Genomic DNA, 22710 nt, shown 5'->3' with positions numbered 1-22710 from the left:
TTGTAATGCGAGGACGTCTATTACAGACATTTTGCAGAGAAATATTGTGCTTACATTTCATCCAACATCCATAAAGTTTCTTTTAGATTAAAACACAGCCTCACAAATATGGTGTCACAGAGATTAATTGTAGCAACCTTAGTGAGCTGCTGCGGTGTTACAATATTGAAAAAAACGCATCAGTATCTCTGAATATTAGATGGAACAACTTTAGAATTTGGACAGTGTGTCTGTGCACTGTTAGTGACCTGGCCAAAAGGGCTTGAAAGATCTGAAATTGGCTCATAAATTCAAAGCTGTTTTGAACATGTGCCCTCAAAATATGTTCGGCCACGGGCCCCCAAAATCATTGAAATGCCCCTGCACGAAGGGTCCACCTTAAGTCGGTACCGGATCTGACGTGGTTAGTTTCTTTCTCTAAAGGTCTCATGCCACTTTCGCGTAGTTCAGTAGTACTTGAAAAGAACCGGTATTGAAGGTGAACACACACAACTCGTCTGTAATCTTTCCATTGAACACTGAAAGGAAGTTATTGCGCTGGAAGTCAGGCGAGTAGCATCCCTGTCCGAGCATGGATCTACCCAGTCCCCAGCCCTGGTATCCAGCTGTCAATGAAACTCGGGTCAAGATGACGACTTTTCACCTCTCCTCGTTTTCTACCGAGAGCACCAAGCATACTGGGAATTGTAGGCCCCATAGTTACAGTGGCAAAGATGTGTATTCCTATTTGTAGTTTCAAGTCCCAGCATGCTTAGATTTGGTGACTGAAGAAGCTGGACAGACAGAATGACAGTCATGACGTGAAGTCGGTGGACAGTAGTGCACATCTCATCCTCAGTTTCTATGGATTAAATGATTCTGCGTGTTTTCATTCCTACAAACACTCGCAGGATGTTGAATCTCTACCCTCTTGCCATGGCACTAACGCAGCTTTTAGATAATTTGGACTCCTTTGCTCATGCGAGCATTACAGCGCTTCACTTACAATCATGCATGCACTACTACTTCAAATTACTCACGTTCTAGATACACACATTCATCCATCCAGCAAGGTGAGTTAAGCGCGCGCAACTGACGTTGGTGTGTAAAAAGAAGGTTGAATTCCAGTACCAGTAAGACTGCCAAAGTACTTCTGCAATATAAAAGAAACACAATTGTGTGCGGGGTAGGTAAAGTTGTGATTTTTTTTTTCCTTGTGAAATACTCAATTTCCATGAAAATTAGACAACTGGTGAAATGTGTTGTACGCATGAGCTGAAATTGTACACTGGGCCATATTTCCCTTATAGAAGTCATATGAGATAGCACTGGGGAATGGTTTAAGCAGAAAATGTCTCTTGGCCACTGCACACATCAGCCTTTCATTTTTTGGAAGTTATTAAAGGGAGTACCATTGCACTGGGTAATAAGATGCATTTTACAACCATTACAATCAATAACGACACAGGTGCGAACTGTTATGAAAAAAATGCTGAACATATCCATAACAGTACTGCAAAGAACAGTTTAGTTTGCAACAGAAGTCACAAAAATACCAAATTCGCTCACAGATACCCATTAAAAACTTTTAAGGTGCTAGTGAGCTACAAAGAACCAAGTGGATTGAAGTGAGAACCCAGAATGTAAATTACTGATGCGTATAATATGAACTAGCCACCCTGTGGCATGACAGGAGCAGACCTTTTGGATCTGTATGCCAACTTAATGCCACCTTCTTGGTGTTATAGTCTTGGTTTGCTTCCATTGAACTAATTGCCACCCAATAGCAATGGTTTGTCAACGTGATGCCTGGAAACGCTGTGTCCGTGAGGACATGGAGTGAGGTGGCCACCACTGTGAGTGAGGTGGCCACCACTGTTGTCCATAAGGCAATGACTGGATCAATGTAAGCTGAGCATTATCAATGCAGACAGCTTGCTTACCAGAAATTTGTAGCATTATCTGTACACTATTTCATGGTCTGGTCAAAAAGTAAATCAAAATTGGCTTCCCAAATTCCCAAGTGCGTTCTTATTGGTGGAATTTTGGGTAACAAACAAAACACGACATTCCAGACATTACACTAATTAAGCCAGTGAAGTGTCTAACTCCCAGGCCTGCTTTTCTTTCCAGAGTTCACCTTTAAAAAAATATTCTGTCAATGTAATATTCAACTTAAGAGTAACTACTGCTCCGGGACATAGTTATTAGAGCTCACTTCATCACACTTTTACGTTTATGGCCATCAATGAAGATTCATTTTTGTAGAACTGTTTTAAGTAATTATCTAGTGGGGATAATGGGTAAAACACATTTAAATTGCATAATATGCAGCAAAGAGTACATTCGTTTTTTTATTAAAGCACATTGAATAAAACTTAGGTCTACAAACCTGGACTGTACACCTTACAGTTCTGCAGTTAAACTAATACATGTTGGTCACCTATCAAAAACGCACTCAAAATAAAATAGAAAAACTAATCTTGGGTTTTTATTTTGTTTGTTAAATATCACTGAGCTTCTTAAGAAGTGTTAACATTTCCATGCGAAGTTGCCTTTTTGCAGAATTTGAATATTAATAGTGAGTACTTACAAATTAACAATGTCAGATTCACCATTCATAGATATCATTTTGTGCATTTCCAAAAGGTCTCCAGGTGGTGTATTTAATGTCAAAAGCCTTGGTTGGCATTAGTTATTCATATTTACTTGAAGTAAATCATGAGGAGCTGAGGTTTAGCAGGAAGGTTACATAACTGAAAACCAGGAGGGCTGGCTTCAATCCCACATTCATCAAATTGCGTGATCCTGAATGAAAATCTTTATGCACCCCCATGGCTCAGTTCCCTTGTCTGTAAACATTCTTGGAGGTCTTAGAGGTGATTTAGTTTGCAGTGTGCACAATACAAGAAAATGTATTCATTTATACTGATTCACCGCACAGCTTGTGTCTCCTCTCACGTAATTCATGTGTCTGGGTGGGAGGGCACTTGCAACGCAACATAGCACTTCGTGATTACTGGGTTTGATCTGTGCCTAATGTAAATATTCCCATTGCAAACTTTAGAAGAGTTTACAAATGTACTTTGCGTCAACAAAATGAGGTATCATTAGGCCATGCCACTTTTATCCAACCGAACTGTACCCCTAGTGCTAGCCCATCTTTTCTCCCCAGCCCCCAAGTCACATCATGTTGGTCTCCCCAACTTCTCAGTGCTAGTCGTTCCCCTGCACTGCATCCCATGCTTCCAGAAGGCTGTCTTGGGATGCAAAGGTCAAAGACAATTGCTGTTTGTTGTGCTGGGGTGACCACTAACATATTTTGTTTTAAGGCCCCAGTCTTAGAACAAGCATTGTCAATGCCAGTAGCTCTGTCTTTTAAAGAAAGTTGTATGGTAATGTGAAGTATTACAAGTAGGTAGCGTGGAAATGGATATATATTTGTGTAGGAGCAAAGAACTGTAGAATAATATTGGTGTGGGTCAAAAGGTCAGGGGACAGGTGCACTGTCAAGCCGATCTGAAAATCCACGTAGGACTACCCTTCTCCATTCTGTGCTGCTGCCAGAGAAAAACACCATAACATTTCTAGTTATCTGAGACAGTTTAATTGTATGTGTGTGTTCTTGAAAGTTCAACTTCAGGCAGCTGGATAAAAAGAATAATACAAGTTTTGTGTGGAGAGCAAGCACCTTTTTGTGGAGCACACAACTTCTGTCCAAACAAAACATGTACTCCTGACTCCCAACATGTGGGTGGAGGCAAAGCCCATCTCCTGGTGTTTTCACACAATTGTCTGGCGACAGCAGCGCTATCAAGCCAGACCATAAAATGTGTCCATTTGAAAAATATTTGAAGGCTACAGTTCTTCATTGTTCATTCTGGCCTTGGATCTGCAGACACATCACTGCAGCATCTCACAGTGGGAAATACATTGAGAACATTGAGCGTGCTGTGGAAGGGCAATGGTGATGCACCTGGTCCTGTCCTGGGGCCAAGGATTGATGCTGAATTTGATTTCTTTGTCCCTGGGTTGGGAGCTTGCTGCTTAACGAGGTATGTCATGTGCCTGAAGGCAAACTTGCTGCTGAGAGAGTATTTAATGTATCTCAGATGAAGACCTACTGTTGAGCATTGATTTCATAAGCATGAAAAGGCTTTCATGAGCCTGGAAGGGAAGCCTGCTGCGAGCTGGGATTTTGTAAGCCTGGGAGTGAGGCCTACTGTGAGTTGGGATTTTATGAGCCTAGGTTGGAGGCCTGCTGTGAGTGGGAAGTTTATGACCCTGGGAGGGAGACCTGTTGGGAGTGCAGATTTCAAGACCCTGGGAGGAAGGCCTGTTGTGAGTCAAGGACATCTTAAGGATTTTGGGGGGCCTGGGCCAAACGTATTTTAGGGGACCCTGTTCGGAACAGCTTTAAATTTATGATCCAATTTCAGCTCTTTCAAGCCTTCTTTGGCCAGGTCACTGACCGTGCATGGGCGCATTCGTCCAAATTATAATGTTGTTTACATCTAATGTTCAGTGATAGTGACATGTGCTTTCAATTATGTAATACAGCAGCACCTCACCAACATTACTGCAAATAATCTCTGACACCCTCCCATTTTTCATATGTTAAGTCTTGTTTTGATGTCATAGAAACTTTTTATGGATGTTGCATGAAACATAAATACCACATTTTATCTGCAAAATATCTGTAGTAGACTCATGCACATCACCCATATTAAAAAATAAATAAATAATGGAAAATGATATGTAAAACAATCTATTTACGAATTATTAAAGGTCATCATGGCATGACTATCTCTTCAGAACAGAGCTGCCTCTATCAGGGGGACACTGACAGACTGAGGCCATGGGCCAGGGCCCACTTTACCCATGTCTTAAAACGCCTCAGCTGTGAGTGGGGATTTCATGAGCCTATGAGAGAGGCCTGCTGTGAGTGGGGATTTCATGGGCCTGGAAGGAAAGCCTGCTGAGAGTGCTGTTATCATGAGCCTGGGAGGGAGGCCTGCTGTGATTGGGGATTTTATGAGCCTGAGTGGGAGGCCTGTTTTTGAGTGGGGCTTTCATGAGCCTGGAAGGTCTTTCATGAGCCCAGTAAGGGAGATCTCCCGTTGAGAGGAGAATTTCATTAACCTGGGAGATAGGCTTGCTGCCAAATGGGTATTTCTTATGTATGGGAGTAAGGCTGCAGCAGAACAAGGATTTAATCCTTTGTGATACAGGTCTGCAGCCAGGAGCGGCTCACGGGGCGCGGAAGGAGTGGGCTGCACGCGGGGTGGAGGAAATAAACCTTACATTTATTAAATAAAAAATAAAAAAACACCTTCTGCGCCGCTCCTCTGCTGCAGGCAGGCACAGGCTCCCAACCTGCCCTGCGGCCAATCGTGACACTAATCAGAGCAGCGTCAGGATTGTCTGGGAGCGCCCAGCCAGGGCGCTCCCAGGCAGACTGGGAACCTGTTGCCGGGCTGGAGAGAGCACAGTGCGCATGTGTGTTTGGCCGGCCTGAGACGGCCAGCCAAACACACATGCACTCTGAGCACTCCCCCTCACTGCTCGTCACTCCCGTGGCCCCCCCCTTCAAAAGAAAGCAATTATAAACAAAGTTTATTATTGTTTTCTTTTAAAGGTTTTGCCGCTGCTGGTGGGTGGGGGGCAACGCTCCTCCGCCCTAACAGAGGAACCACCCTTGTCTGCATCTGCACAGGGATTTAATGCATCTGGGAATGAGGACTGCTGCTGAAAGATGATTTCATGATCGAGGGAAGGAAGGCTGCTGCTGAGAGGGGATTTTGTGACTGAGAGGGAGGTCCATTTGGGTGGGAGTTTTCATGTGCTTGAGAAGAAGTGGGGAGTGTGGGTGGGGTGGAGGAGTGCGGGAGGCTGCTGCTGAACAGGGATTACATGTGCCTGAGAGGGATGAGGGGGCCCGCTCCCGATTGTGGTTTTTATGTACCTGAGAGGGTGGGTGGGGAGTACAGTTGAATGATGTTTTTGAGTGCCTGTGTGGGGTGCATGGGGGAGTATGCTGCTAAGCAGTAATTCCTTGTGTCTGACAAGGGTAGAGAGGCGAGTGCTGCTGGACAAGGTTTTCATGTGCCTCTGGGATGAGGACTTAGAGTTCTGATACTGAATTAGATTTTCATGTGCCTGAGAAGTGCAGTAGTCTGCTGTTGTTGGACAGGGAGTTCATTTGCCTGAGTGGACTGGTGGAGTCTGCTGCTGAACAAGTTTTTCATGCGCCTGCATGGGGGAGGGCAGGTCGTCTGCTGAAGCTAAACAAGTTTTTCATAGGCCATAATTGGGGAGGGCAGGTCGCCTGCTGCTGCTGAATGAGGTTTTCATGTGCCTGTATGGGGGAAGGCAGGTCATCTGCTGATGCTGCTGAACGAGGTTTCAAGTGCCTCCGGGGTGGGGGTGGGGGTGGAGGTCATCTGCTGCTGTCGAACGAGGTTTTTATGCGCCTGTATGGGGAATGGCCGGTCTTCTGCTGATGCTGCTGAACGAGACTTGATGCACCTCCATGGGTGGGGTCGGAGGGGGGCAGGTGATCTGCTGCTGTTGAACAAGGTTTTTATGCACCTGTATGGGAAAAGGCAGGTCATCTGCTGAATGAGGTTTCATGCGCCTCCATACGGGGTAGGGGGGGGGGGGGGGACAGGTCATCTGCTGCTGTTGAAGGAGGTTTTTATGCACCTTCATAGAGGAGGAGAGGGCCTCTGTTGCTGCTAAACAAGGTTTTCATGTTCCTAACTGGGTAGAGGGTCGGCTGCTGAAGGTGGATTTTGTTATTGAGGGGGTTGAAAGTGTGCTGTTGAACGGGGTTAAGGAAAACTACTGAACTACCAGGAGATGATGAACATTTGACTGGAAAGGAAGGCCTGCAGGGCAGTAAGGAGGAGGCAGTGGTTGGAACAGAGAGGGCCAGTCACATCACTGTCCCTCAGAAACACTGTGCCAGCAGGTGAACATTTGTTTGTTTCAGTCAAGCTTAAATGTGGCCAGACAGCTAACACAGTGCATTCGAACAGATGGTTGTGTGATGGGGAGAGGCGGGAGGTGAGCCAGAACCTGTTTCCTTCTTTCCTTACATTATTTTAGCTTCCTTCATTCTTGACTTGACCTACAACCACCATTTTGATAGAAAACGACAACTAAACACTGTTCCTATGCACTGCAGCCCAGGCAAAATTTCCAGCTGCAAGGAGGGATGATGGGTTCCACACACACTTCTCACCCCATAAATGTTCTGCTTATTTTATCCCGTTCAAAGCATTTACCATCAAAAAGTCCACAAACTCCTATTTTAAATGACAGGTCTCTCACTCTCTCTTGGACTATCTAAAAAATCATCCCTATCTCCATCTCATAACCGCTGCACTAGGAATCCTCCCTACCCCGCCCTCTCCTGTGATCTCAGATCCCCTGCAACCTCCAACACTTATCACTCTCATTGAACCAATAGCAACCATGTGTGACCAGTAGCAACCATTGATGACCACCTGCATTGAACTAATTGTAACCATTGGTGACCATTGGCATGGAACTAGTAGCAAACACTGGTGACCATTAGCTTTGAACCAGCAGCAACCACCGGCGACTGTTCCATGAAACGAACCAAGCATCACAGGTCAAACACAGTCACCCTAGAACACCATGCCTTAGATCAACCAAAAATTCCCAAACCCTTGGAAATGAATGTCCAGAAGAGAGACCAGTATCCGGCTGTATGAATGGAAGAAGAGTACTATACAAACATTGGTAACATGACACAACACAACACAATGAGCCCTGCAATAACGCACCACATCGTCCTGGACCAACAAGCTGTTTCTCATTGCACTTTGTTGGCTACAGTATCATATCCTCTGCCTTGCAAAATTAGCTGTTCCTGAAATTGGGTAGTTGGTCTGTAATCTGCACATCCCAGGGTTGATCGGTCCTGATGTTGAATTGACTCATGGTGAGGCTGTGCAGGCAAGACTAACATACTTCCATCAGATTGTATAGCTTCCTCTGGACCTGACTTTTCATCAGAACTAAGTTAAGCAAAGGGTTGCAACGCTGGGAAAGTGGCCTTGTTTACTGTTGTAACAATTTTATAAGCCTTTGTCAGCCTTTTTGGCCTGTGAAATAGTGTTTTTAGGGTTCGGAGGAAAGGAGGCATGGATGGGGGAGTGGGGCAGGGGAAGACTACTGGAGGAGGAAAAGTTCAGTGCATTTCCCTCATGCATCACGTTCACATGAAGGTGTGCCAAAGCTCCTCTGCCCTGGATCCTGGGTTTTGAACTCCATGTTGATTTACTCACAGTATTACTCATTGCTGAGGGTCGTGCTTTGATAGAGGTGGATGGCGATGGGAGCAGGAGTCTGGCAGTCTATGAAAGTACAGCCTTTTGTTTTGTCTCCTATCCACTACATTGTGCCTGTCACCCCCAGCATCCCCTCTAACTTATTTTGCACAAACTATTGAAACCACTTTCCAAAGTCCCAGGTGGACTATGAACCTGCCCCCCTTAGAGCTGTCTATGACTCGGGGCATGGCAGGTAATGCACTCTAGGTGCACATCTGGCAGGACAGCAGCAGGAGCCTGCTTCAGGTTAATTCCTGTTCAGAGCTGAGCAGAGGTGATTATTTTTAGGTTTGGTTTGACAGCACAGCTGTCGGTTGACCGTATGTTATCAGAAAAACACCATTTAGAAGTATTACTGAATGACCGTCTTGGCTCTGCCCACATTTTGACGTTCTTAAGTACAGCATTTGATTGGGCTTAAACTGTGTGCTGCTTAAAAACAGTGTTTGTTTTGCACTTTTTACCTCGAAGGAAAGCGTATGCTCAATACAGCAGGACTGGGTTGGTTATGGTGGCAAGCCAATGATCAAGGCTATAAGCCTAATCTATTTGTCATGAAAAGTTATGATGAAGGCAGTAGGACTGGCATATTGTGCAAAGAATACATTAACGTGGAAAGACATACAAGGATGCATTATTACTACTCTGGGTGAAAGCTTGCACAGAGGTATTTTGTTGCATGGAATCTCAAAGGGCAAAGGAGATGGCATTTTTCTTTGCCAATTGTAAGTTTGCATGGATTTGCAATTTTATGGATGTATGCCTGGCGGTTGCCTGGTAGGAAAGCTTACAATCAATACAGTAGGCCTGAGTTATTGGTGACAAGCCCATCATAAATGTATTTTGGGATTGTTATCACACTGTGTTACAGGCTGAGAATGTTATTTTCTTACATGTAAACTTGCAGATTCTGGTAATGAGTAGGGGTTTTGGTGTTGAATACCTCACTGACAAAACTTGATAGTAGAAGATGCTCTACCTTTGAGAGTGGTTGTATATTTTTTGCCACCTGTAATTTTGTACATATTTGTTCTTTTTTAGTTATGTACATGATGGTTGCTGGCTTATGCACTCTTTAGTGAGCCTGTCTTGGTTATATTGACGAGCGAATTGTTAAGGCTACAGACTGTATTTTATTTGCATTTTTAGTTTAGTATCAACAATACAATTGTTTACAGACAGATGATTGTGGTCAAAATGATTGGTAGAAATCTTTGCTGTTGCACCTTAGTACATACATCTGCATACACCCCATACATCTTTCCCCAGTCCATTGTCAAATCTCCCACATAGATTCTGCCTCAGGCCTGGGCAATATGCATTCCCCCTAGCAAACCTTCCATTGCCGATTGTGTGAAATGGAGTTGTTGGTTGAGGGGGTGAAACCCTACTCAAGCAACAGTCACAATCCTTGTCAGGGTGAACCACAAAGTCACAAAAATAACTTGTACCTAACCCTTTGATAGCACTGCACAAAAGCAGTTAGACTTAAAGACAATGTGTAAAGTATTTATGCAGCAGTTAAACAGTAGTAAAGTGAAAACACAACACAAGAAACGTCCAACACTAATTTAGAAAAATAGGGTAACTTTTAACAAATTATTTGACGCTAAAACAACAAAAATCAAATCAGTGGAACCGGAGTTATGAATTTTTAAAGTTTATAGTGTACAATAGCGCATAAAAGATGAAAGAGCCAACTAAAAACATCTAGTTGCGTGAGACTGGAGGCAAAGTCGAAAGTTATGGGTGACCGAGATGAAGCGTAGATCAGATATATCAAAGTGGACTGGGCTCTATCCCTGCTTAACCTCGGACTTAGAACAATTTTTGCAGAAAAATGTTTGAAAAGTGAAAGTTCAGCCGGGCAAGACAGCTGAAGGTGTCTGAGGAAAAGGCAGCGTAGGTTAGGAGCCACTGAACAAGGTTATGGTGAAGATTTCTACATTTGGACTCCTGTGGGGAGAAGCTGCAGGCTATAGCTGGTGAGGGTTCCACGCGCCCTAATACTCCTTCTGTGAGGAGCTGCTGAACAGGATTTGTTGCTGCAGAGTATAACATAGCGGGAGCTGCTGCAAAATCATGCCAACTGGCAATGCACCTTGGGTGGATTGGTGAGCATATATGGCCTGGTCTCCTCTCAGTTCTCAGAGCACTTTTTGGCAGAAAATGTTGTTAAGGCCTGAGTCCCAAGTTTCGGATTTGGGTTATCTAGGTACCTTCAGCATCACTTCCAAGGATCCATAACTGGTGGGGCATCACTTGAAGGGTCAGGAATCACTCAGGCTGGGTCAGGTGCCAGTTCAAGATGGTTTGAGCCTTTTCAGTCCCTCAGGACTCAGGAGGCCAGCCAACTAAACCTTGGAGTCACTCTGGAAGTCTTGGGTTCAAGAAAGCAGGTCTCAAGCAGCAGGGAAGTCTTCAGGCAGCAGGGCAGTCCTCTTGTTGCATCCGGGGAGTCCTCTGAAGTACACTGCACACAGAGTAGGTCCGAGAGCCCTATTTCTATACCTGGTGCCTACTTTGAAGAGGAAGAAACTTCTGAAGTTCCCCCTCACAGAAGTGTCTGAAATTTTCTGCCGCCCTGCCCTGGTCTCGGTCTGTCTGCAGGTACAATAGATTAGTGTGAAGTTCATTGTGTGTGAGCTGAGGCGGTATCTTTAAAGTGCAAGAAGGGATGTGTCTCTGTGTATTCCTCCCAGACACCCATATAGTACAAAGGCCAACCTAGTCATGTGACCCAGGAAACAAGCTTCAGGCACCAAATGGTTAGGACAAATAATGCCAAGTTTCTAAAAGTGTCATTTTCACAGTTGTGACTTAAAATCCAACTTTACCATTAAAGCAGATTTTAAATTACAATTCCCATTATGGGTCATTCAAAGCTCATACAATGACCCATACTGATCCTCCACCTTTCAAAGGGAGGCCTTCCGTTTCTTTCAGTGTTTGTACAATGTCAGGTTGGCCACAACAAGGCTCTCTTGCATCTATCGCTGTCTACATTCACTGCTGTCTACAACAGTACAAATCTAGGAAACCCAATACACTGCCAGATGGTGGAAAGATATCCCCTGGCTGAGAAGAACATCACAGGCAAAGTGATGAGGTGACAACACACATCCTCTGCAGGCTATCTCTGGTATAATAAACCTGATGTAGGTATTTCAGCTGAATGGGGTGAAAACTGGTTATGTTGAGGTTTCACACTGTGATGCCAATGCCTCCTGGCAATCATCATCTGCTAGTGAACCCCGGCCTTGTTTCTAAGCTTCCCGCTGTTGAGTAAAGAGTTCAGGGTTATTATTCACCAGTGATTTCTAAATGTGTGAAATGTTATGCTTGGCTGGTGCAACAGGGGGAATGTTGGCTTCCAGTGGCTTACATTCTGGGAGCCCTTGCGAATGGAGATATATGGTGTAAGATTGTGCCTATGTTGTAGGGAACGGTAAAATTATTGTATGTGAGTACGCTAGACTGCTTGTAAGTCTGTAAATTATTTAAGATCATGAATTGTCATGAGATTTTCCAGTGTTGATGTTCCAATGTATTACCATTGACTGAATCTCTGTAGTTCCATCAACCATTGAAGCTGACGCCCAGTCCAAAAAGGAGTTTCATGTGTCAGGTCTTTAGCCCAGCCCAGTGCTCTGAGTGTTGTATTTCAAATTGTTAACAGCACCTTTGTGGCTGGGGGAAAGAGGGAGGGCAATCAAGCCTCCATATAGCAAATGGGAAATATGAGTAGTCCTTGGGATCTAGTGATCCCATAGAACGTCTCTCAATAGTGTTTTGAGCTGGATAAAGGAGGTAGGGATGGCATGCTGAGAAGTGTGGAATTGCTAGAAATGGTGATGAAATGCCAGCATCTTTAAAATCGTTGATCTACCCATAAGAGAGGAGTGTGGACCAAAACCCAGTATCTGTAGTCAGTTTGTAAAGTTGGGGGTTCTAGATTCTTTCCCCATGCTCCTCACGAGTCCCCAGAGACATACACCTCCAGGTATTAGAAATCCCTCTTTCGACACCTGGATGTCACCTGCCCAAGTCATTTGAGTGTGAGAGTTGTTGATCAGGTATGTTATGTTAAGTCCAGTGAAATCCCCAAACGTCCTCAGGATGTGGATTACCCGAGGTCCACAACACCATGGTTCATCCAGGAAGTCCAGGATGCATGTCGCGTAACCCTGCGCGCAATGCCTGGAGCCCACTTCATCCTTTTACCTGTGCATCCATCTTTAGCCATTCCACAAGAGGTTGTATACTCAACACAAAGAGATACTGCGGATCCCTGTTGAGTGCCACGCCATATAGGAAATTTGTTTGATACAATGCATCCTATTTTAATCCCTGCTGTTAAAGCTGTATATGCCAATTAGACATGTCTAATATATTGGGGCCTAAAGTTCACCCTAACGAGTAAGGACAATATGTAGACCCAGCTCACCGGATCAAAGGTTTTGTAAAAGTCAGTGAAAAACAGGGGTAGATTACTAGACAAGCCAGTAGACATGGCAAATACTGTGTCTGATGGCCCGGTCAGTCATTAAGCCCGCTTGGTACAGCTAAAGCACTAGGTTTTTTAAGGGCAGATTTGTTATACTGTACTAAAGCTGTTGGGAGGAATTTTATTACATTGAATCTCCCAGATTACCGTTGTAACAAGGGTTTTGCTGTTACTTACCCTCTTTGGCAAATGCTAGCGTAGAAGATTTACATTTTAATAACTTACTGGACTTTCTTTGGAAGAACTGACGGGCTTAGTTGTCTGCCAACATCTTATAATCAAAAATATATTTATGTATCTCATTAATAATAAGCATAGACATACATACAAAGAGGGGCTTTCGGTCAGCCCTCTTCTTCTCTTGATCTGTATGAGTGTCATTAACACTAAGCTTCATTCCTTGTCAGCATACAGCAAGGGGCAATGGGCATCCCATTTCAGACACTGGCTCTTACCTCTGAGAGTGAAGGCACTCGTATGATAACATTTGCCAATCCGCCTGAGTTAGCTTCAGTGCCAGGGCTGGAAGGGCAGTCCTTTAGTTTTCCAATCTCTCCTTTTTATAGGCCCCTTTTCATTCCTTTCCTTCGCCTCTTTTTATTTTCATTTTATAGAGCATACAACATCTCCCCAGACAGTGCTGACCGGCTGCTTGCTTGACCCTCATTTCATCTGAGGTGTACAGCATGCAACAAGAAGGCCATCCACTACTATGTTTAATTGTATCTGTTATTGCAAGCATCTGTCTGCTATTGTCTGCCATGTTTAAATGGAAATATGTTTTCTTTTCTTCAATTTTTATTGTTTTAATTCATCTTGCATGTGTTGAGGTGTTCTGTATGTTTTATTCTGGTTGTGTAAGTCCGTGAATGCAAGAATGAGTCAGTGGTTGTGTGGGAGAGGGAGAGACTGTGCCGCAGAAGTCAGAGCAACCGCCTCAGGAGCTGGAGATCCGGGTTTGATCCTTGGCGTCTGCACAACGTCCTGTGATTCTGGGCAAATCACTTAATCTGCCCATGGACAGCGCCTTGAGACCCTCACGGGTGATAAGCCTCGCTATATAAATCTACATTTCACATTTCAGTGTTGAATGAAAGGATGCACGAGTGCAGGGATGAGTGAGAGTGCACTTACTGAGTGCCTAAGCGCGCTAATGACTGAAGAGACACTTCAGTTTATAATCCAGACCTATTAGCATTGTCTGTGCTTTTCACAGCTTTGGGCGTGTGCTTACTGCGCAGTACTGTGCAAAAAATGGGCACCGTTTATAAGCGAGCACCATTATGGCTCAAAACAGAATGTGTTGTTGTAGTGACTGGTACTCCCATTCAATGCCATCTCACTTCCCTGTTATGTCTCTAGCTATATGACGGACTCACACTACTATTTCTCTGCTCCCGCTTCCTGTCCCTGCTTCTAGGCACCATCTCACCTAGATCCTCCCTCTGCTTCTAGGCACCATCTCACCTAGACCCTCCCTCTGCTTTTAGAATCTACCTCCTGTGCACCTTCCCCTGCTTTCATATCCCACCTCCATTTCACTCAGCTTGCTACCATTCCCACCTTATACCACGTAGTTCCTTCCTCAGCTTTCATATACTACCCCGTGTGGACTTCTCCATTTTCATTTCCCTGGCACCCTGCTCCTGCCGCCACAGCTACCCTACTTTAATAGCCTCCTAGCCCCGTGCCCTTCCCTGCTACTGCAGCATATCTTCTCTGCACCCTTTCGCCATAGCCTACCTCCCCTTCAACATTTCCTTACATTTATACCCTACCTCCCGTGTTTTTGCCCCACCACCATACCTTCTGTGCACCCTTCCTTTACTTTCATAACCTACCATCCCTTGCTCCCCCCCACCCGCGACCACAGGGGATCTACCGTGCTCTGTTCTCTTACTTTCATATCCAACCTCCCCATCATCCTTGCATTGCTACTCTGTACCACCTCCACTACGCCATACCCCTCCCTATACATGCCAGTATTTTAGAAGAGGTAAGTGCTAGATTTTACAAAAGTAATTGGGAAAATGAATCCTCCCCACCCCCTTGACGTCTATTGAAATACATGCAATTCCAGGCCGGAGACCGTCAATATGAAGCCATTTTTGCTTCAAAAATCGTGAGTCCCCTTCCTGAAGAGGGTCTACTGACATGTATGTACCTCATCATAGTATACCTTGCTACACGGCCACCATATCCCCTAATCCTCTGGTGCTACCATATTACAGCATCATTGCTTCCTAGCCCACTTTCAACGTCCCCTTCCGCTGCACCACTGTACAGACATATCCCATAGTCCTCTGCTGCTAATCTGTCGCAGCTCCACTGCTCCTTTCCCTTGCAAAATAGTCTATTTTACAAGCACCCGTACATTGCCCTCAAAACCCACCTCAGCAGGCATCTTCACCTTCATGGCTACCCCCAGAAACAGCGTTGCCCAATGGAATATTCTTCGATGTGGTTAACAAACTTGCAATCTTATTTGAGCTGCTCGGATAAAGGGACCTGGAGGCAACTTACCCTCCTATCATACAGTTCCCTCAGAAGGCCTCTCCCAACATGCCTCCTACTTCCTGACAGTGAAGGAGATCACATTGGGAAGGGTTTAACATTGAGAAATGTTTTACACCTTGTAGCAGTGAATGACCTGAGCAATCCTTGCAGTGATTTTTTTGCCACCTACAGCAGACAGTGGCCAAGGATCTGTCTTCCTTCCACAGCTCTCTTCTTTTTCCATTTTTAAAGTGGCGGCGCCCCTGTTCTGAGGTTTTTGAACAAAGACTACATTTAATCAGTGACTTCTCAGTCGCAATGAGTGTGCCCTCATTTTGAGGTAATAATGTAAAAATTCAAAGAGAAAGTCGTATGGGTTAAAGCTATTGGGGGACTTCATTTCGCACAAAACATGTTTTTCTGATTGGCTAGTCACTGATCACGAGGCGCTATATAAATGGTGTACTTCCAGAGCATTGAGTTTTACATAACGTCCTAAAATTGTATTATTCGGGGTATGTATGCAGTCATATGGTGCACAGCTTTGGAGCTAGGAAGGAAGAACCTATACTTCCTAAATATACCTTCCTTCAAAATGTTTTGGTAGTACTTATGCTGAATACACTATTTTGATAGGTAAATACTTTTGTTCTCTATATTTTCATGTACGATCTTAAATTCAACACAATGTAGGTTGAAAAACACCGCAAGCTTTAATAAAGTAAGTGTCCAGTGTGTTTTGAGATGATACTATCCTGCAATTTGTTTTTAGCAATTGGGCGCATTTTATTTGGATCGAACTGCCTTTAAGATACCGCTGCCATGTTTTTTAGCATAACAATAGAGTTTAATGATGTACACTATTCTAAGGATGAATGTTTTTGTTCTTCTGTTCATGAACTTTCTCTAGGCCATTTTCAAGAGATATTTGCCTGCCTCCCAAGTTATGCACCGCCAGAGGTCTATGGCAGGAGGTGAGGGGCTGGTAAAATGACCTGGAGAAAAAGGGCAATTATTTCAGAAACATGCCACACTGGAAATGTTAATTAGTGATGCAAAACACCCAGAAGATTCCGTATTAAATAGCTATCTTGAGCAGTGGGGTGTTGCCTAATATGTTTAGCAAGCAATGTTGTTGCTGGGCAGGGTCATGACCAGTGATAAATAAATGTATTTGAAAAAAAAAAAGAAATATGCCAGGGCCCTTGTCAGAAGGCCACTGCAGCATGCACCACACTTTGCTGCCAGCACTGTCAATCACAGAACCAACACAAATACTAACCATTACACTCCTACAAGTATAAACATTCAGTCTGTTCCAGAACCTCAGAGTAGTAAAAATAGCTTGGGAGGCAGGTGATAGTCACTTTAATGTATGTTGATCTAATAAACACCGGTTGTGCTCGCCTCTAAATCGGATAAACAGCGCCACTCTGTGGCACACTGACATAAGTGTGGGTGCTCACAATTAAAAGTGGCGTACAGAGCACCAGAAACCACCAGCTGAAATTAAGCACATGCCATGACATTGGAAAGAGCACCTTGAGGTGAGCTATAAAAGTAACCAGAAGCAGCAGTGAGCCAGATTCAGATTATCTGACTGAACATTGTTTCCGATGCTGCAGTATTGTGGAAAGATGGTCTTCACTGCCAGTTTATGCCTTCCTGATGAGAAAGAATCAGAACCATGTGTGGGATACAGACACCTAACATCATTCATAAATAGCAACTCAATTCACGGACTTTAAAGACACAAAATGCACGAATTCCTCAGCAGATTCTTTGATTGTGTGTTGCTTCATTTATTCCATATTCCTGTCAATATTGCTGTTTTTGTGCATCGAGGAAATGCATTTGAAAGCCAACGCACATTTCACCCCCCACTAGCCTGCAGGCCTGTGGCATTTTTAAGACTGAAATAGTGATCTACAAAATATTAACTACAAAACATTTTGATGAGGATTTATAGTAGTCAGTCTGGTGTTTCATAGCTGTTGTGATAGTCTCACCTATGGTAAATAAAAGAGGGAAACGTGGACCGTGCAAGCATGTGGTTTAAACAGGACATGGAAGAACACGTTCATTCATATGAGAAGTAATTTGAAAAAAACAAGAATATGGCACCATTTACTAATCCATATTTTTCACTTTAACGCTGAATTATTGTCCAGGCATATACTGATAATGTTTTCCTTATGTCATGATATGAAAGGGTAATTAGCAATTCTTGATTGATCATGGACACTTTAAGACATACATACTATTATAAATAGAAGACAATGGAGCGACTGGAAGACGTGAACCTAGGGTTGCCCAGGTAAGTGCAAATACAATTTGGGGCTGCATAGTAATCTGAACAGAGAAATATATAAATTGGTGTGTGGAGGGTGAGCACAAAATGAAAAGACAGCTAACCATGGCGGTTCTTTTGACATCTCCTAAGAGAACTAACTAGTCGGTTTGGCTGATACTCAGCAACATGAAAGATAACAAGTAGTGAGGCCAACCATACCTTATTGTATATTCTTCATCCTTTGCTTCAAGAGGTGAGGGTTGTTCACAATTGTGTATCCTGTATATCTAGTTTTAAGAGGAAAAGAAGGAAGGGGAAGGTTTACCCTAGGAAATTCTTGGTGTGGTCTTGCATATGCTCGAATTGAGCATCTTTCCTGATTAGGAGTTTGATTGGGGAAGAACCTTATAGGATCAAAGGACAGACGGATGTGCTCGTTAGGAAAGAAGGAGATTGTTGAGCAGTAAAACTGCACTTTTGTGAGTAGTGGACCATGGAAAAGTGAACCTTACAGCGTCCATCAGAGGAAGTCTGTTTCTTGTAGGCACTATCAAGTATCTCCATTCGCACTGCAGGGGAAATTGAAGATGTAGTCTGGAAACCTTACGTTGCCCACATCTGGTAGGTTGATCGGGGATACAATTACGGCTCATTTTAAACCAGGCAAATGGGCTTGCATTCTCCCTCCCGTAGTGGAAGTCACAGGGCACAGTAAATGGATGTGGACAAAGAAGTTGGCCATATTGGAGTGATCAAAACCTTTCCCTTTATTAAGGAGTGCATCCCTTTCTTCTTACTTCTGTAATTTGTAGCTCATAGTTTATAGTCCTAACACGTCCACACTAATTTAAACTAAGCCCAGTAATGAGTGTATCGAGGCAGAATATTCGTTGGCCATGTTAAGTTTGATTCCATGGTCCAACTGTACAAGAGCAGTGCAAGTAGCACAAGCAGAACCTACTGTGGATGACTAGTGGATTAATTTGAAGCCATGATATGTGGCAACATAAAAAGCAATATAAACAGAGCATGAATTAGGAGCAAAAAAACAAAGTGATATGCTAGATTTGCTTTGTCTTTTAGAAATAAAATCACATTTTAAAAGGTTTCAACCTCCTCATTATAATTTCGATTTTTTTGTATTTTTTGTTTGTGAATTAAATAAAATATTTCAGAACCTGAGTACTTTTTTGATGCATATTTGTTTCTGTATTTTTGTGTATTGTTTTGCTGTTAAAATCATGGAAATTGTTTAGGCTAGGGTCCCTGATTTCCAGTAGTAATTGTGTGTGTGTGTGGGGGGGGGGGGGGGGGGGGGGCTTTGTCCCAGTATTCAAACGGTTACGAATTACAGCTTTAAAGTATCACCAGCTGCACTGTAGTACATCTGTTTTTCTTTCTCCATCACATGACTGGTTCTCAGATACAATGCCCCAGCTTCATGCCTAGCCCAGGTCAGAAGACTAAGGCCCTCATTCTGACCCTGGCGGTGTCTCACCGCCAGGGCAGAGGGCAGAGGAAGCACCGCCAACAGGCTGGCGGTGCTTCCGGGGCATTCTGACCGCGGCGGTAAAGCCGCGGTCAGAAAAGGGGAACCAGCGGTTTCCCGCCGGTTTTCCCCTGCCCCAGGGAATCCTCCATGGCGGCGCTGCATGCAGTGCCGCCATGGGGATTCCGACCCCCTTCCCGCCAGCCTGTTCCTGGCGGTTTACACCGCCAGGAAGAGGCTGGCGGGAACGGGTGTCGTGGGGCCCCTGGGGGCCCCTGCAGTGCCAATGCCACTGGCATGGGCACTGCAGGGGCCCGCTAACAGGGCCCCAGCAAGATTTTCAGTGTCTGCTTGGCAGACACTGAAAATCGCGACGGGTGCAACTGCACCCGTCGCACCCCAGCAAATCCGCCGGCTCCATTCGGAGGCGGCTTCATCTTTGCTGGGGCTTTCCCGCTGGGCCGGCGGGCGATCTTTTGAAGATCGCCCGCCGGCCCAGCGGGAAAGTTAAAATGCTCCCCGCGGTCATTTGACCGCGGGGCGGTGTTTGGGCGGTTTCCGCCCGGCGGGCGGCGCCCGCGGCCCGCCGGGGTCAGAATGACCCCCTAGGTCTCATAGAAAAGCTACACCCTGCTAGACAGTAGTTTAGGTAGCAGCAGGCCTTCTGCTTCAAGTTGTTGTTGTTGGGTATATGGGTGCTATGGTAGTTTAAACCTTGGTTCAATTTGAAGGGCTCCACAAATGTTCTACATTGCATGCCAGTAGATAACATCACATGGTGTTTGATTTCTGAGAATGTAACACATTAATGATTGCTCATGGTTTGAATATGTCTCTGGTTCTCTTTCAGTGGGTCCTGACCTTCGAGATTTTCATCCCCTTAGTTCTGTTTTTCATTCTCCTGGGACTGAGGCAGAAGAAGCCCACCATCCCCGTGAAGGAAGGTGAGTACCCAAAGCTTTGTTTGCCAGCATATTACATTGACTTATTTGATAAATATCTTGTTAGCATGCTCACTTCACATCCAAACACCTAGAGCAAAAAGCATTAGTGTAAGTCACATTCCATTATACATTCCCCTTATAACCGGCAACATATTGTACCCCACTCAACAACTAACCCCACCACACGCCTCCATCTAATGGTCTTCACCGCTCCTCTTCAGCAAGCTCTGGCCAGGAATCTGGTGAGTGTGTCATTTTTGTGTTGAACAAGAGTGACAGAAAGAGAAGAGATTGCTACAAGGCTAACGAGGTAGATGAAAAAATGGAATCACAATTGATAAATTGTAAAAATAGGCAAACCTTTTTTCAATTACAACAATTCTAAATTTGTTTTAAAGTGACTTTGATGTGTGGGTCGTTGTCTCAAAGATCTATGAAATACATTTTGGGAAGTAACCTAATGACATGCAGTGCAATAAAGCATATAACATGTAATATTCTTTCTGTTGAACACCTTCATGGATGTCATTTAGTGGTCGCCAGGGGTAGCAGTGACGTTGCGAGCCCTGGCCTCAGAGTTGGTAAAAACAATGCCAGGAACACAGTGGCAGCTCGTCTTAATGGACGTCGGTTGGGGCACCACTCTGTTTTCTCTCCACGTTTTTTTGCACTAATAGTGAATACTGTTCCATTATTCACTGTTCGTGTAGTAAGTTCTGAACTGGATTGTCTCCTTCCTGACAGCTAGATCCTTTCAGGTTTTTGATAGGGCCTGCTCACCTGCTACTCTTCCACTTACCTGTGGAGTTCCACAAGGGACTTCTCTTAGTCCTACATTGTTTAACCTACTCCTGCAACCCACATTTTCATTGTCTGTTACTCAGATGCTACCCACCTGTTTTTTTCACTAGCCCCAGACGTTGGTCCCTCAATGTCCACCCTGGGAACCTGTCTGGAGCAGTTTGCCAGTAGGATAAGCAAATCCTGCCTTAAGTTGAATTGCGCTAAGACCGAACTCATGATCTTGGGAGCAATTCCCATCCACCAAAGGCCCTTGACTGACCAGTCTGTCTCAGCCCTTCCCTGCCCCTAAGCCAGCTATAAAAAGTCTGGGAGTGTGGTTGGAAAAAACTTTGACCATGGAAGCCCAGGCCACCAAATTGTCTACCACCTGTTTTGGAATCATGCGTATGTTGCACAAGATCCTGCCTCTATTCCCTCAGTCCTCAAGGAGGCTGATAGTCCAGGCTTTGATTCTTTAATGCCTGGATTGCAATGACTCGCTCTACCAGGGTGCTCCCAAGATAGTTATCCATAAACTCCAAGTCGTGAAAAATGCAGCTGCATTTTTGTTGTTAGGGACACCTAGGTCTGGATCAGCCGTACAGGGCTTGATTAATCTCCACTGGCTGCCTGTTACCCAGAGAATTGAATGTAAATCCTTGGGCTGGTGCACACAGACTTTCAGGTGAGTGATTTCCCCCATCTCCCACTAGCTGGTGTCCACCTATTCTCCTAAATGATTCGGAGATCTACCAAGTCACATTGTGCCACTGTTCCCTCTTTCAGAAGAGTTGGAAGTGGAAGCTGGTCGTTTGGCTTTAACGTGGCCAAGCTTTGGAATGCCCTCCCTCTGGCTATTCAATCCATGAACAACGAGTTGAGTTTACGAAAATCTCTTAAGAGTTGGTTATTTAAGAACTGATTCTTTAGGTGACACCTTTGGTCAAGGTGCAGTGTTTCTCTTTTTCTGTCAGCGCTGGGATGCCTTTGGGTTGTCATGCGCTTTATGAATCCCCTAGCATAGCACAGCATGGTAAGTGACTGAAAGTGGCTCTAGGATTGTGTGTTAAAGGAGGTCCTAGTGTCTTGGAGGCCCATTGATCTTGCTGGGCCTGAAATAGGTTCCTGGGTCTCATAATAGTTGTAGGAGGTTTCAGGGTCTCATTGTGCTTGAAAAAGGACCATGGTTCTCATTGTGTTGGAAACTCGTCTATTAAGGCAACCTTGTTATCTGATTGTTAATTAATGGCATCCATAGGTCATTTTGCGCTTGAAGGAAGTACTTTGGTAGTATCCTGTGTGGACATCCAATTACCCCATCTTACCTTTAGAGCTCCAGAGAGATTACAACACTTGAATGTGGTCCAAGAATCGCTTCATACCACAAGGAGATTAGGATATATTTGTACTTGATCCCCAGGGCATATATTGCCTCTGAGAAATCATGCTTGAAGAGGTGCAGGTGGCTCTCCATGGAGATCTTGGACTATAGTCCTGTCTCCAAGAGTTCTTGGTTGCTTGCTTAAGTGCTCTGTATTGGTTATGTTGCCAAGAAAACTGTAAAGGTCACAGGCCTTATTGTTTCAGTGTTTGTATGTGCCCCATTCCTCATAACATTTTTTTGTTCCGCTGATCCATCTGGCCTTTCATCTGGTGCAATTGCATTTCTCAGCTAATTCCTTTCTTGCAGTTCCCCTAGCACACTAGTCCTTCCTGCTCCACCCCCAATCCTCCTCCGCTTTCTCTGGCTGAAACAGAAGGCCCCTGGTTCTCAGCTTTCTTTCCTGTTTCCTTATCAGTCTCCTCCTTTATTGTGCACCATTTCCTTGTTAAGGTCCCTTTTTTTACTCCACTCC

The 22710-nt window shown here is 44.5% G+C and overlaps 1 protein-coding gene across 3 annotated transcripts in view; it reads left to right on the top strand.

Annotated features, from left to right (window-relative positions):
* The window catches only part of ABCA2 (ATP binding cassette subfamily A member 2), a 499989-nt gene that overhangs the window by 137486 nt on the left and 339793 nt on the right, over nt 1-22710 (top strand). For all 3 annotated transcript variants that reach the window (XM_069241449.1, XM_069241450.1, XM_069241448.1), the window contains exon 2: nt 19978-20071. In XM_069241449.1, the coding sequence (XP_069097550.1) occupies nt 19978-20071 (94 nt within the window). The remainder of the gene's footprint in view (nt 1-19977; nt 20072-22710) is intronic.

Source organism: Pleurodeles waltl, chromosome 6, assembly GCF_031143425.1.
Source record: "Pleurodeles waltl isolate 20211129_DDA chromosome 6, aPleWal1.hap1.20221129, whole genome shotgun sequence".
NCBI lineage: Eukaryota > Metazoa > Chordata > Amphibia > Caudata > Salamandridae > Pleurodeles > Pleurodeles waltl.
The sequence above is the reverse complement of the archived record's forward strand: the minus strand, read 5'-3'. Positions and strand labels throughout refer to the sequence as shown.